The sequence below is a fragment of the Microtus pennsylvanicus genome, chromosome 5 (genome assembly GCF_037038515.1).
Source record: "Microtus pennsylvanicus isolate mMicPen1 chromosome 5, mMicPen1.hap1, whole genome shotgun sequence".
Lineage (NCBI taxonomy): Eukaryota > Metazoa > Chordata > Mammalia > Rodentia > Cricetidae > Microtus > Microtus pennsylvanicus.
This window is the reverse complement of record NC_134583.1, coordinates 49455775-49469196: the sequence shown is the minus strand read 5'-3', so window position 1 is coordinate 49469196 and position 13422 is coordinate 49455775. Positions and strand designations below refer to the sequence as shown.

Here is a 13422-nt window from a genome sequence, read left to right as displayed (position 1 = left end):
ATGTAATTAAAATAAAATGGTATCATTAGCAGAGTAGAAAATTTTTGCGCATGCATTCTGAGCATTTTCAGGAAAATAAGATGTCTGTAGCATCATTTTATCTGTGACATTATATACTGCTATGTCATAAAAGTATTTTATTTAACCAGTCCTTCATTGGTTCATATTTATTCTTGATGATTTTTTAAAACTGCTGTAAAAACGATTGTATTATTAAACACATAGATATTGTTACTTTCTTGGAGTATTATCATGAAATAAAGCCCTTACAAAGGAAATTACTGAATCAAATGACGTTTAACTGCAGGGCTTTAGTGATCATTATCAAATTAAACTTTGAAAATTTTATGCCAATGAACACTCCCAAAGCTTATCCATGGTGTCTCTTCTGCTTTGGTACTATCAACCCTCTGATAAGTAGTAACTGTTACTATCTTTGCCAATAAAATATGAAAATTTGTCTCATTATTGTATCAACTTGATTACTAATAGTGTGGCACATATTTTGCACATTTTAGGCCACTCATCTCTCTTTTTTTGTACATTTATATGCTCATATCTTATTTCTATGCTTCTATTGTTAGCTCTTTTGTGACTATTAATTCTGTTGAGTATATGTTATTTTTCCACTGAATGTTTTTCTGGGTTTATAATGGAAACTTAAAACTTTGAGTTTATCAAATTTGTCACATGTTTTCTTTACAGTTTCTGGCCTTAATGCTTCCCTTAAAATAGGCCAGAAAATATTCACATATATTCTTCTCAGACTCTTTGAGATTTCAGTTATTACATTAAGATATGATCACTCTTGGATTTATGTGGATGTGAACTATAAGATATGTATACATTTATGCTAATATTTGTTGCTTAGTTAACTGTTAAATCCATCTTTAATTGATTTGAAATGCTGATATTATTATTTATTAGTGCAGATGTAACTCTACCATGTATCTTTGTTGTCGGAGATTGAAAGCAGAGATGTGAGGGAGGGCCAGGCACAGAGTTACCACAACACCATAGAAATGGAAGGGAAAAGGATTAATGTAAGACTACGTTAATGCATAGGTGAATAACTGAGTAATCTTGTCCTCTGTTTTATGCCAGAGATATAAAGAGAGGTGACTGGGGAAGGTATGCTCCGTGGAAATGGAGAAGAAAAAGCAGACTGCAAAGTAAGTGATTATCAATTATCGATTTCCATCACTTTAGCTTTTAAATTTTTGATTTTTTTTAAAGGGGAGCTAGATGGTTCAACCAATAAAAGCAACTGTCTCCAAGTTTGATGATCTGAGTTCAATCCTCAGAATCTACATGGGGGAAGCAGAGAACTGACTTCCACATTGCTCTCTGATCTCCACATGTGTGGTCCCCCCTTTCTCTCTCTCTCTCTCTCTCTCTCTCTCTCTCTCTCTCTCTCTCTCTCTCTCACACACACACACACACAAACACACAAATAAATACATGTAAAATGAATGAATCAAGAAGTACAGCTTTGAGTTCGTGGTTCCAGCAGAACATTGATATGGTGATGTGTGTGAGGGAGAAAAGAGAAAGGGGCGAGGGGACACTATTTAGCAGTTTAGTTATTTTTTTCTTAGGCATCTTCTATATTTAAAAGGGAAAACTGCGTTTTCATGTATGACTCATCAACATGCGAGTGAAGCAGCGGCCAGTGCATTGGTGGAGAGTCAGCAGGGCCTATCAGATCCTCCCGGCTCCTCTCCCTGCCTTCTTACCTATTCTCTTTCCCAGCCTCGGGGGCCCACACCAGGCTCCTGTTACCCTCCTCTGAGCATCAGATGTGGGCTCATTCTGGCTGAGGGATGGGGGACAGTACCGGAAGGGAAAGGCGGTGGTGGAGGGAGAGGCATTATTGACTCTTGTCAATGCTTCCAAGCTTATTGCTCGTCCCAGAGGAGATCATGGAAAAGAAGCAGGGGAAGGTGAGATGCCCTCTCTTGCTGACCTTCAAAATACCTGGATCCACCGCTGGCTCACCTCTCACTGTTCTCTCACAGGCTTGGGCGGAGTCAGCAGCTCAGAGCAGTCACAGATGGGGGAGGGGAAGGCGACCCTCCACAGCTACAGGGCACACAGCGCCTAGCGGCCCCCTCTGGAACTATAGGATTTTGTCCCTGGGAACAAGTTGAGTCTTAGTGATTCAGGGTCAAAGAAAGGTCAGTAAAAAGGTATTATCGATTCATTGAGTGCAGAAAACAGTGGTGTTTCTAGGGCACAGGGTCCGTGTTGGAAATCACTGACTTATGAACTTTGGGACAGGAGCTCCTGCGGGAAGATAATGGGTTGCACTTCTTTCCCAAGACCCACAGGAATAAATAAAGTCCGTTAGTCAAGACATATGCAACTTCCATGCTTTGTCATACAGATAGGTATGAACTTTTTACAGACAGGGATTTTTCTGAGCAGTAGCCTCGAATCAGAGAACCTGAGGGTGCATCAGAATCCTGCAATCTGACTACCTAAAATGAAATTTTGTTCTAGTTCAGTGCTTGGAATGTAGTTTAGCTCTCTGTACCAGTTTAATCTTACCATAATTCTGTGAGATATTATTTACCTTACTTAGGCTCAGAGGGGTCAAGCAGCTTGACTCACTTGGTGGAGAGCGAATCTAAGGCAGCCTCTGGCCCTGAGGCCCTTCTTACTGCACCATCACCACTCCCACAGGCCTGCGCTTTAGAAGGCGGCTTTGCTAAGAAAACTATTACTCTCCTCAGCCATGCCTGGTTTTCAGGCCCACAATAATTTATTTTGCTTGTGTGGCCTGCAAGTATCTATTAATGTAGTCTTACACACACACTTCTCAAATGTGGATTGTAGCACTCTCGGGAATCAGCGAGAGATCAGGTTATATAGACATAGACTTCTTTTTGATCAATGTAATGGTTGAATGTACAGGAAACAAAAAACCTATCAGATAGTCTTTGGACAATTAATTTAAACAGAGAAAAGAACTGTACCCCTAGACTAAAGCTGATAGGGTGGCTAGCTTGTGCCTGTGGTCATTTCTGGATCCATTTGTGACTTGTATCAAATGTAAGAAGGAAAGATAACCTCACATTTTAAAAAGCGAACTTCAACCTTTCTCCATATAAACGACTGTTTCTCCACATAAATATCATTAACCAATTTCCTAATTGATGCATTATTATAACTGACGTTCGTTTTTTAAATTAATTAATTTATTTATTAAAGATTTCTGCCTCCTCCCCGCCACCGCCTCCCATTCCCCTCCCCCTCCCCCAATCAAGTCCCCCTCCCTCATCAGCCCAAAGAGCAATCAGGGTTCCCTGCCCTGTGGGAAGTCCAAGGACCACCCACCTCCATCCAGGTCTAATAAGGTGAGCATCCAAACTGCCTAAGCTCCAACAAAGCCAGTACGTGCAGTAGGATCAAATACCTATTGCCATTGTTCTTGAGTTGTCAGTAGTCCTCATTGTCCGCTATGTTCAGTGAGTCCGGTTTTATCCCAGGCTTTTTCAGACCCAGGCCAGCTGGCCTTGGTGAGTTCCCAATAGAACATCCCCATTGTCTCAGTGTGTGGGTGCACCCCTCGCGGTCCTGAGTTCCTTGCTCGTGCTCTCTCTCCTTCTGCTCCTGATTTGGACTTTGAGATTTCAGTCCGGTGCTCCAATGTGGGTCTCTGTCTCTGTCTCCTTTCATCGCCGGATGAAGGATAATATTCAGGAGGATGCCTATATGTTTTTCTTTGGGTTCACCTTCTTATTTAGCTTCTCTATTATCGCGAATTATAGGCTCAATGTCCTTTATTTATGGCTAGAAACCAAATATGAGTGAGTACATCCCATGTTCCTCTTTTTGGGTCTGGCTTACCTCACTCAGGATAGTGTTTTCTATTTCCATCCATTTAAACTCCACATCTGAAGGGTTCCCACAGAAAGCTAGTTGCTAGTTTTGGCAGGGAAAATGATGAATAAAATATTATTTTTTATCATAATAACTCTCAAAACAGAATGATAGAGACAAGAGAAAAGGCACTAAGAGCAGAGTGAAAGGCTTCTCTGGGGATTAGAAGATGGACTGGGCTCTTCCAGTTCCTCTCCAAAGCTGAGACACTTGAGGTCATAAAACATCCTGAGCTTAGGTTTGCCTGAGGTCTGTAAACCGCCCGAGCTTGGCTGAGTCACAACACCCAGTACATCCCTGCAGTGAGGAGTGGAAACTGCAGGCCGACAGGTGTCCAGGGCCAGTGGGCCACACACTCAACCGTGGAATGGAAGCTTGTATGAACAAAATTTTATTTTTTCAGATCATAGAGGTTTTTTTTTTTGGGGGGGGGCTAGAGCTGCTTCAGAGGCATAAAACATACTCATGCATTATATAAATCCTTTCTCCAATTTGACCTATCTTACGTGAGACAGAAATTCTGATTATTCATAAAATGGTCACATGTTTATAGCAACCTAAATGGAAGAGCAGGCTAAGTCTGTCCCTTTCCCAGGAGCCTGAACTCCCTAAGTTCTGAGCTCCTTGGCTCCCTATCTTTGGTGGATGCACTGCTAATTGCAGGCAGAGCCCCTTGTCAGCACTGAGGTAGTCTTTCCTCGCTCTGCAGGAGATGTGCATCCAGGGCCCAGCTGATAATAGGAGCAGAGAACCTGAAGGCGTAAGAGTGTTAGAATTTCCTCAGATCAACTCGTGTGAAGGGATGCGGAAAAGAGGAGTTGTTGGTATTCTTGTGTTTCTTTTCGGTGCTTGACTTAAAAGAAATAATTTGGACATATTTCCAGGCATGGAAACTCAATGGAGAAATAAGTGTTGATAAGTAAGAAAAATCTATCCTAACTGAAAAGTCTAGTGATTTGTGCTCAAAGGATCAAGCATTCATATTTACGCGAGCAGATGTAACCCCTTGGTGACAGATTAGACCAGTTGGGGAAAGACGCTTGTGTGGTAAAAGGTGACAAATAAAAACCATTGGAGAATTCCCATGGGAAAAAAAATAAACTTACGTTTTGTTTATATATATATGAGAACGTTTTTATTTTTACTTTCAAGGAAACATTACACTCTTTTTTTTAAAAGATTTTTATTTATTATGTATATAGGTTTCTTCCTTCATGTATCCTGCAGTACAGAAGAGGGCAGCAGATCTCATTACAGATGGTTGTGAGCCACCATGTGGTTGCTGGGAATTGAACTCAGGACCTCTGGAAAAACAGCCAGTGCTCTATTCCTCTGAGCCATCTCTCCAGCCACCGAAACATTACACTCTTAAATCCAGGTGATTTCCATTATTTGGTCGCATTTCTATCTTCAGAAGACATTTTCTTAGCGCTTAGCACAGTCTGGGGAGGTTTCATGATCTGTCTTCAGTTTTATGAGAATTTGTTTATACAGAATATCACTTTGTAAAGCTGAGTATAATTAATTTTTTGAGAGGCATGTACTAAAACATGATAAATACTTTTTTTGTAGGTTAAACTGATTTGAACATAGTTTGAGGGGAAAAATAAGTTAGGAAATAAATGTAGCTTTTGGTTGAAAATACAAGTTTCCACCCAGCATTGGTACCTGTTCATCTTTATCTCAATAAGTCAGGTCCTTGTTCAGCAAAGGCCCCTTGTGTGTCATGGTCCATTGCTACAAGCAGCCCCTGGACCATCATCTCATCTTCAGCTTCTCAAGTGCTGCCCTCTCTGTGGCCAAGCTGTGTTGTTAACTCTTGTGCCTTTAATGTCTTTTTGACATTAGTCTTACTGGGGATATTGAAGACCAGTCTTCCTGACTGAACTCCAGGAACCTCCTCTTCCATCTCAATCCTCAATCATGGATTTTTTTTTTTAGAGTTAGGAATAAGAGCAGAGCAGTTCAGCTGTAGCTCCTAGCCATGAGTATGGTAGGTGTGAGGGTGAAAAGTGAAGGTTGCCTGCTGCCTCTCTTCCAGGAGCTCCTGGCCTTCCACCCTGGCTCCCATCCCACTTTAGAACCACCAGGTGATTTCTCTCTCCTTATCGGCCTCTGTGCTGCCTCTCCTGTGTGTTTGTTTATGCCTTGCCCTTTCTCCTTGCTTTCTGTTATCACGCTAGTGTTTTTTTTTGTAACTAGTCAACACTTTGTCTACAATTAAGAATGCAAGGTGTAATTCATTACTTCAGATAGACTTCTGAATTAAAGAAAAGCAATTTAAAATAATTAATTCTATTTTCTAAATTACTCAAGCACAAGTACAAGTGCAACAGAGATCACATATACGCATTATTATCTGGGTGGCTAATTTGGGCACAACTAGGCCCCTTTGTTTCTTGATTGATTTAAAAAATTACTCATAGCTAATTGGTGAGTTATTTTTAACTGAAATCATAATCATCGTTGAAAACAGCTCAGGGGACCATCTACAGGTTTGTGACAGATTCATGTGTCTTAAGAATTATCAGAAACAAGTATTAGAGTTAAACTTAGAACAATCATTTTCTTGTCTAAGAAATGACAAAATATGTTTTTTCACCTACCCCTAGACACACCAAGAGTTTGCACAACTTATCTGTAAGAAAGTGGAATTTCAGATCTGTGGAAACAAAGAATACATAAAATGTTATAAAACTATCATATTTTTCTAAATTAATAAAATTATTTTTTCAGAAACATGCATGCCATAATTCACTTTTCCTCAGGAAGCTTTTCTTTTCTGCTTTTTCAATACACTAACTCCCAAAGAAAGAAAGAAATCTAGAAAGAAAGTGTGAAAAAAGGAAAGAGAAAGCCACTGTAGATATACTTTCCAGAGATAAGAAAAATTAAACCTTGCTTGTTAAATAATGACTACTTTTAATATCTTTAAAAGTCCCCCGATGCCCACCCTTATCTCCTCTAACTAGATTTCTTTTCTTAAAGACATTCCATATAAAGCTGAATCCCATTTTTCCTTTCCTTAGTACCACACTGATATTTATATTGTTTATTTAAAGCCCAGAAGATTACAACTACATTTGGGTTAGTAAGATTTTTCTGAGACGTTCTTTGTAATCTAACCACGGCCTACAGAAGTTCATTGTGAAAGAGTACTTTTTGAGACTAACAAATAGCTTGCTCTGATACAGACTGCATCAAACTGGAAAATGCTTAGTAACAAGATGCTCATAAGGGCAGTTTATATCCATCATCGCTAATGCACAACTCTGCTCAGAATATGGGCTTTGAGGATTTTCATGACTGTGGAGCTCAAATTGTTATGAAACGATAGTCAGCCACTTCATTAACACATGAAGGACACACATAATTACTCACATATTTTTTTCTAGCAAACAAATAAATTGTAATTCATGACAATTGCTTGGATTAAATATTACTCATGTCCATGAGGCGGTTCTTTACTTTGGGCCATGAAAATCCTCAATTGGATTAGCTCCTTCCTAACTGGGCAGCAGTTGAGATGCTCCGTTTCCATCAGCTTGGTGGGTACTGCTGTCCACAGTGCCGGCATCGTAGTACCCTGCTCAGTGTGAAGCTTTGCCCTCTAGCATTCTTCTCAGGGTATCCTTTACCTCTGCATTTCTCAGGCTGTAAATGAGGGGGTTAAGCATGGGTATTACCAGGCTATAAAACACAGAGATCACTTTGCTATACCTCCATGAATTCCCTGTTTTTGGTTGCTGCAGGTACATGAAGAACAACGTCCCGTAGAAGATGGTGACCACGGTGAGGTGGGAGGCACAGGTGGAGAAGGCTTTACACCTGCCCTGGGAAGACTGGATTTTTATGATAGAGACCAGGATGCAGATGTAGGAGACGAGGACGGTCATGAGGGATCCAGTAAGATTCACTGCCGAGAAGATCAGGAGCTGCTTCTCTTTGTTGTGGGTGTTAGAGCAGGAGAGTGCGAGGAGAGGGGGGTCGGCACAGTAGAAGTGGTGGATCACGTTGGAGTTGCAGAAAGACAGTTGGAAAGTCAGTACTGTCTGTATAACAGAGTTCAGGAAACCGTAGGTGTAGACTCCTACCACCAGCTCCTTGCAGACCCTCTGTGTCATGATGGCTGTGTAGATCAGGGGGTTGCAGATGGCCATGTAGCGGTCATAGGCCATGGTAGCCAAGAGGAAGCATTCAGTAGTGGAAAAGGCACCGGAGAAGTACAGCTGAGCAAAACAGCCTGAAAAGGAGATGGTTTTTTTCTTCACCAATAAATTTTGCAGCATTTTGGGCCCAATGGAAGACGAATAACAGAGATCAATGAAAGCCAGGTGACCGAGGAAATAGTACATGGGTGTGTGAAGCCGCGAATCTGCCTTGATGAGCAGGATCATGCCAACGTTCCCCACCAGGGTGATGAGATAAATCACCAGAAACACCACAAAGAGGGGAAGCTGAAGCTCAGGGCGATCTGTGAATCCCATGAGAACAAATTCTGTCACGGTGGTGCGATTACCTCTTGCCATTTTGTTCTTCTACCTGGTGTGAAGAGAAGAAATATGACTTAAAATGATCAGATACATAAAAACACAATCTCCTTGTGTCTCCATCCTAGCACCAGATGTTAAAAATCTGCCGTTTCATAAATACCCAAAGTGTTGGAGTTTGCTTCTTTTAAGAACCACAGTATGAGTTTCCTCGGCTGTATTTTCAAGTTTACAGTGGGGATGCTTTCAGTTTAATTCTGGACTCCACCTAGGGCCAGACAGCACATCTGATTCTGGGATGGAGAGTGAGTACCACGCCGCTCTTGCTTTTGTGGGTCTGCTGGAAGGGCTCACAAAGAAGAATGACCTACGGACGGGTAGAGGTTCACTGAGTACTTCGGACACCTGTGGGAGAGACTGAGTTGGAAGGTGGAAATGGATCACTCCTTATTGATTCTTACCCATGGGTCAAATGACCACTGCCCATCTTTGTTGTGCCAGACACTATGGAAAATGAAGTGGACATGAAGATGAAGGAAAGTATGTCTGCTGAGAGGGTGCTCACAGGCTGGTAGGAGAAACATGTATGTAAATAATTAGTTTCAATTCAGTGTGGACAGTGATTTCCTTCATTAGGATTTCTCTTGCTATGATAAAACACTATGACCAAAACAACTTGGGGAGGAAAGGGTTTATCTCATCTTACAGCCTGCAATTCATTGCCAAGAGAAGTAAGGACAGTCACTCAAGGCAGGAACTCATGCAGAGGTCATGGAATAGTATTAGTCACGGACTTGCCCTCCATGGCTTGCTCAGTTTGCTTTCTTATACCGTCCAGGATCACCAGCCTAGGGATGGCACCACCCAGGGTGGGCTGGGCCCTCCACATTAATCATCAATCAAGAAAATGTCTGACAGTGCCATAAAGAGACTTATGTCTTACATCAACCTGCCTTCTGGCAGAGTGTTGTGTATGGAGGGAGGATCAACAGCTTTTAAAGAGGGGATTCTGAATTATCCCAGACATCAGGCTGAATCTTAACACAACATAGCATTGAAACATTGGTGTACTCTTCATAGCAGAGAGGACTATAAATGAAACAAACAAACAGAAAAGTAAGCAAGCAAAAAACCAGCCTGATTTCTGCTCTATTGTTAATATAACTGCTTAATGATGCTTATGTGTGAATATAAACACAGATTCATCTCTGTGTATAAATGAGATCCCAGTTTTATGCTTTGCCTCTTCATAAACTCAGCAATTATGTCATGCCATTCCTTTTCATAGCTCTGTTGTGGCTTATTAGTTCCCTCTTATTGGAAACATTTTCCACCCAATTCAGTAAATATATGCTTTTGGGCTCCACTTAGGGTTATGTACATGCTCAGTGCTCGGGTGAAGGTGCAATTTACAGGTTCTATCTATCTTTTGATGGTAGCTAACAAATTAATTAAACTCTTTGATATTTACGTATATATTATAACTAGTTTTCAGTTTTCTGCTTGTACTTTAAAGTTGCTACATTATTTTTTCTTTGTGCTAAACAGTAGTTTTATGCTAATTTTTTCCTTTTTAAATTCTGATTTTTGTGACATGGTTTATAAACACTTCTAAATTTAATATCACAAAATTTATCTCTTGTTTTATTCTATGTATTTATCAGATTTTATTTTTTACTTTACAATCTTTGATATGCTTGGAATTAAATTTTGGTAAATTAACTCCTCTATTTCTCTAAGTGGTTGGTCAAGGATTCTAATACAACTGATTGGCTAAGTCATTTTCCTGCTGATTCTGTTGGTTTGAAGTTCAAGCCTACGGCATACCAAACACCCTTTCAGTGTTGCATCAGTTTCTAATGTTTTTTTCCCAATATCTTCTAAAGCTAAGACCAAATAAAAAATCTAATAGAGTTAATTTTCATGTCTAGTAGCACGCTTTCTGGCTTGCTCATGCTACAACAATGTTAGCATGATTTTTATCAGTTAAAAAGTCTTGTTTGCATTCAGATTCCTTTGACTGAATGGACATGTTAATTTGGGGAGAACAGACATATTTATAAGAGGATCTTCTTTCTGTAAGTAGCCTATATATTATACTCATCAAAGACTTTGATAATTGGTCAAACTTTCCAAATACATATGGTATACATTTCTTTAAAGTCTATTCTTAGGCATTTTATCTTTTTCATCACGATTGTAAGTGAAATATTATCTTTCATTCTGTGGCATGTTAAAGTCTTGTTTACATATAGGAAAGCTATTGAATGTTGTGAATTAATTTTATAGGTATCTTCTTTAACACATCATTTACAAACAAATTTTAGTTGATTCTTTTGGGTTTTTCAAATACACATTTACATACTATGAACCAGATGTGGTTTTCCCCTATCTTTCTGTGGACTGTCTCTCCTTTCTTTCCCATGTCTACTTGTAAAGGCTTGTACTTCCACAGCGATGCTAAGCTATGGTGACAATTGTGGCCATTTCCATCCTCTTCAAGAGTGATTCAGAATGACAGAGAAGACTCCACGGTACTGTAGACAGCGGGGATAACAGACACAGAACTGCTGAGGTAAGAGAGACTACACATTAAACAACTGCAAAGACATGTGGCTAAGAGGACACCTTGAAAGCAAGCTGGCCTTTGTCTTTTACAGGGTTAGGGCAAGCATAACAAATGCAGGCCCATATAGCTTCATGTAAGAAAACATCTGAAAGTTAAAAAGCAATACAGCAAATTATAAAATCTGTTCTATTATTTCTCTTAGGCAACTATACATTTATAACCCCCTAGAAAACAGAGTTTTTGAGATGATTGGAGTATTGGGTTATATGTAGAGTTTCCATAGAACTTGCGTTCAGTTCCCACATGTAGCTGCACAGTTGATGAATAAGACTCTTTCCACACCCGATAACCCTTAGCTCTCTATAAGGCCTGTCGTGACAACACTAGTAGCATTGCTCAAGAAGAGTTATCTGGAAGATCCTAGGAGCATTCTTGGAGTCATGCAAGAGTCCTGTTGCTAAGAAGGTAGTCTATAAGGAATAAATAGCATGGGTCTCATATCATAGGAGGTGGTGCAGAGTAACGTGCACGAAAATAACTCTGAAAGCAAGGATAGGGAGGTGTTCTGTTACATTTGGATCTCAGCACTGTCTGGGGTAGGAGATTGGAAATATGGCTAAAATTGCATGCCTTAGCTAGATAATTGAAAGCCTGATGATCCCATTTTAAAATATCCAATTATTTATTTTAAATTTATCACTGTGTGGATATGTGAACACGAGTTTAGGTGCCTGCAGAGACCAGAGGTTTTGGGTCCTCCTGCAACTGGAGTTACATGTGGTTGTGAGCTACTTGAATGGGACCTGGGACTGAATTCTGGCTATCCACAAGAGTAGTGTGCTCTCTTAATCCCCGAGTCATCATTCTAGTCATAATATCCCATTTTAGAGAGTTTGGTTTATAACCTGTGGGTAGTAGGCAGGTTTTAAAATTAACTGAGGTATTGACAGAAAACTACACGGAGCCCTAGTGTTTTGTAAGGAGATCTAATATATTGAAACACAAGCACATGCACACACACACACACACACACACACACGTGCGCACACACACTGTCTACACAAACTCACCAACATTAACACCATTTAATTCAAAAATAGAAGATGCAATTGAGCGATGAAAGAAGGAAGCAGATATCTCAGTGTACTGCCTAATCATGTAGGTGTGGATAATTTTAGTAGACACAGAGTCTGCACTAGCAGTGAATTCAGAGGAAAGAATGTTGGATGCAGTGTGAAGGAATGTAGGAAGATATAGTCAATATGATGATGGTATGGGAGTCACTTAGCTTTGGATGATGGGTTGAGATGTGATGGTCGAAATCACACAGGGAGAGAGAAATGGGTGAAAACAAGGATTTCAGGGTTGGTTTTATTTTTAAAAACTAACCAGAAGAGTCAGCAGAGGAAAAAGTTGTCTCAAGATCTTCAGGCTGGTTCCTATCAGGGAATAGTGGAGAGCCCTTAAACACAGGCATTCTTGATATCCCTGGCTTATGGTAGATGTGGGCTGTCTATGTGTGGTCACATGCTCTCAATTATAGCTTGATTCAAGATCAAATTAACCTTGGGATCTTCAGGTATCACACTTAAACTATCTTGCTGTTGCTGGTTAAATGCTTGTTGAGAATTCTGTGCAGTAGCAAAAATCTGTTTGGATTTATTTTTGGAGTTGATCAAGTCTTCCCACTGGGGTCCAAACTAGGGCAGCGCCTACTCCAAACAGACGTAGGGGGGTTTAGCACTCTCAGGAGATCCTGAGAGCTAGTGTGCAGACCACAGCTTTATTTAACAGCTCTTGCTTGATCAAAGATATTTACTATTAACTGCTATGGACATGATATACTGCTTGCCTGTAAAGTTTCACAAGCATGGTTAATGAATGTTAAGCTGAAGTGTTAAAATGGCTTATTAGCTAAGTATTTATCAATCATCTATCATATTGAAATATCATTCTCCATTCCTACAAACTTCTACTGGAATTAATCTTTAAGTTTTAGAATTACTGATGGTATCAGTTTTTGTGTTTAAATTACAAATTTTAGGAATGAAAAAACCAATCTCTAATAGCAAATATTTGATTTTTAATTTTTATCTAGGAGAATATTTGTAGTTTCCTTTAAAAAGAAAATGTTAATGAGATTTAATTAAATCTCAAACTTGATAAAAGCTAGTGGTGAGTTGAAAAGGTTTGCTCCATTAAGATTCATATTTATTTTTAATTAAATATTTTAAATTATGTGTCTGTGTTGTATGTGTCTATGTGTGTGTGTGCATATTCACACACGCTTACTATGGCACATGTGTGGAGGTCAGAGGACAACTGGCTATGGCTGGTTATTTCTACCCTATGACTCCCATAAATTAGACTGAACTTAGGTTGGCAGGCTTGTTGGCAAGCACTGTTACCCACTTAGCTATCTTACTGCCCCAGGTGCAACTTATATCATTCTGTTTAGCACAAACTTGTTATCATTTC

At 39.9% G+C, this 13422-nt stretch overlaps 1 protein-coding gene across 1 annotated transcript; it reads right to left on the bottom strand.

The window, feature by feature from the left end:
* Window positions 1–7475: 7475 nt before the first annotated feature.
* On the bottom strand, window positions 7476–8414 carry LOC142851317 (olfactory receptor 5M5-like). The gene has a single exon (XM_075975189.1). It carries the CDS (start codon window positions 8412–8414, stop codon window positions 7476–7478), a length of 939 nt encoding a protein of 312 aa, XP_075831304.1.
* Between the last annotated feature and the right edge of the window lie 5008 nt (window positions 8415–13422).

What these genes read in the sequence shown, in the direction of transcription:
- LOC142851317 (XM_075975189.1), bottom strand. Translation starts at nt 8,414, where the DNA reads ATGGCAAGAGGTAATCGCACCACCGTGACAGAATTTGTTCTCATGGGA.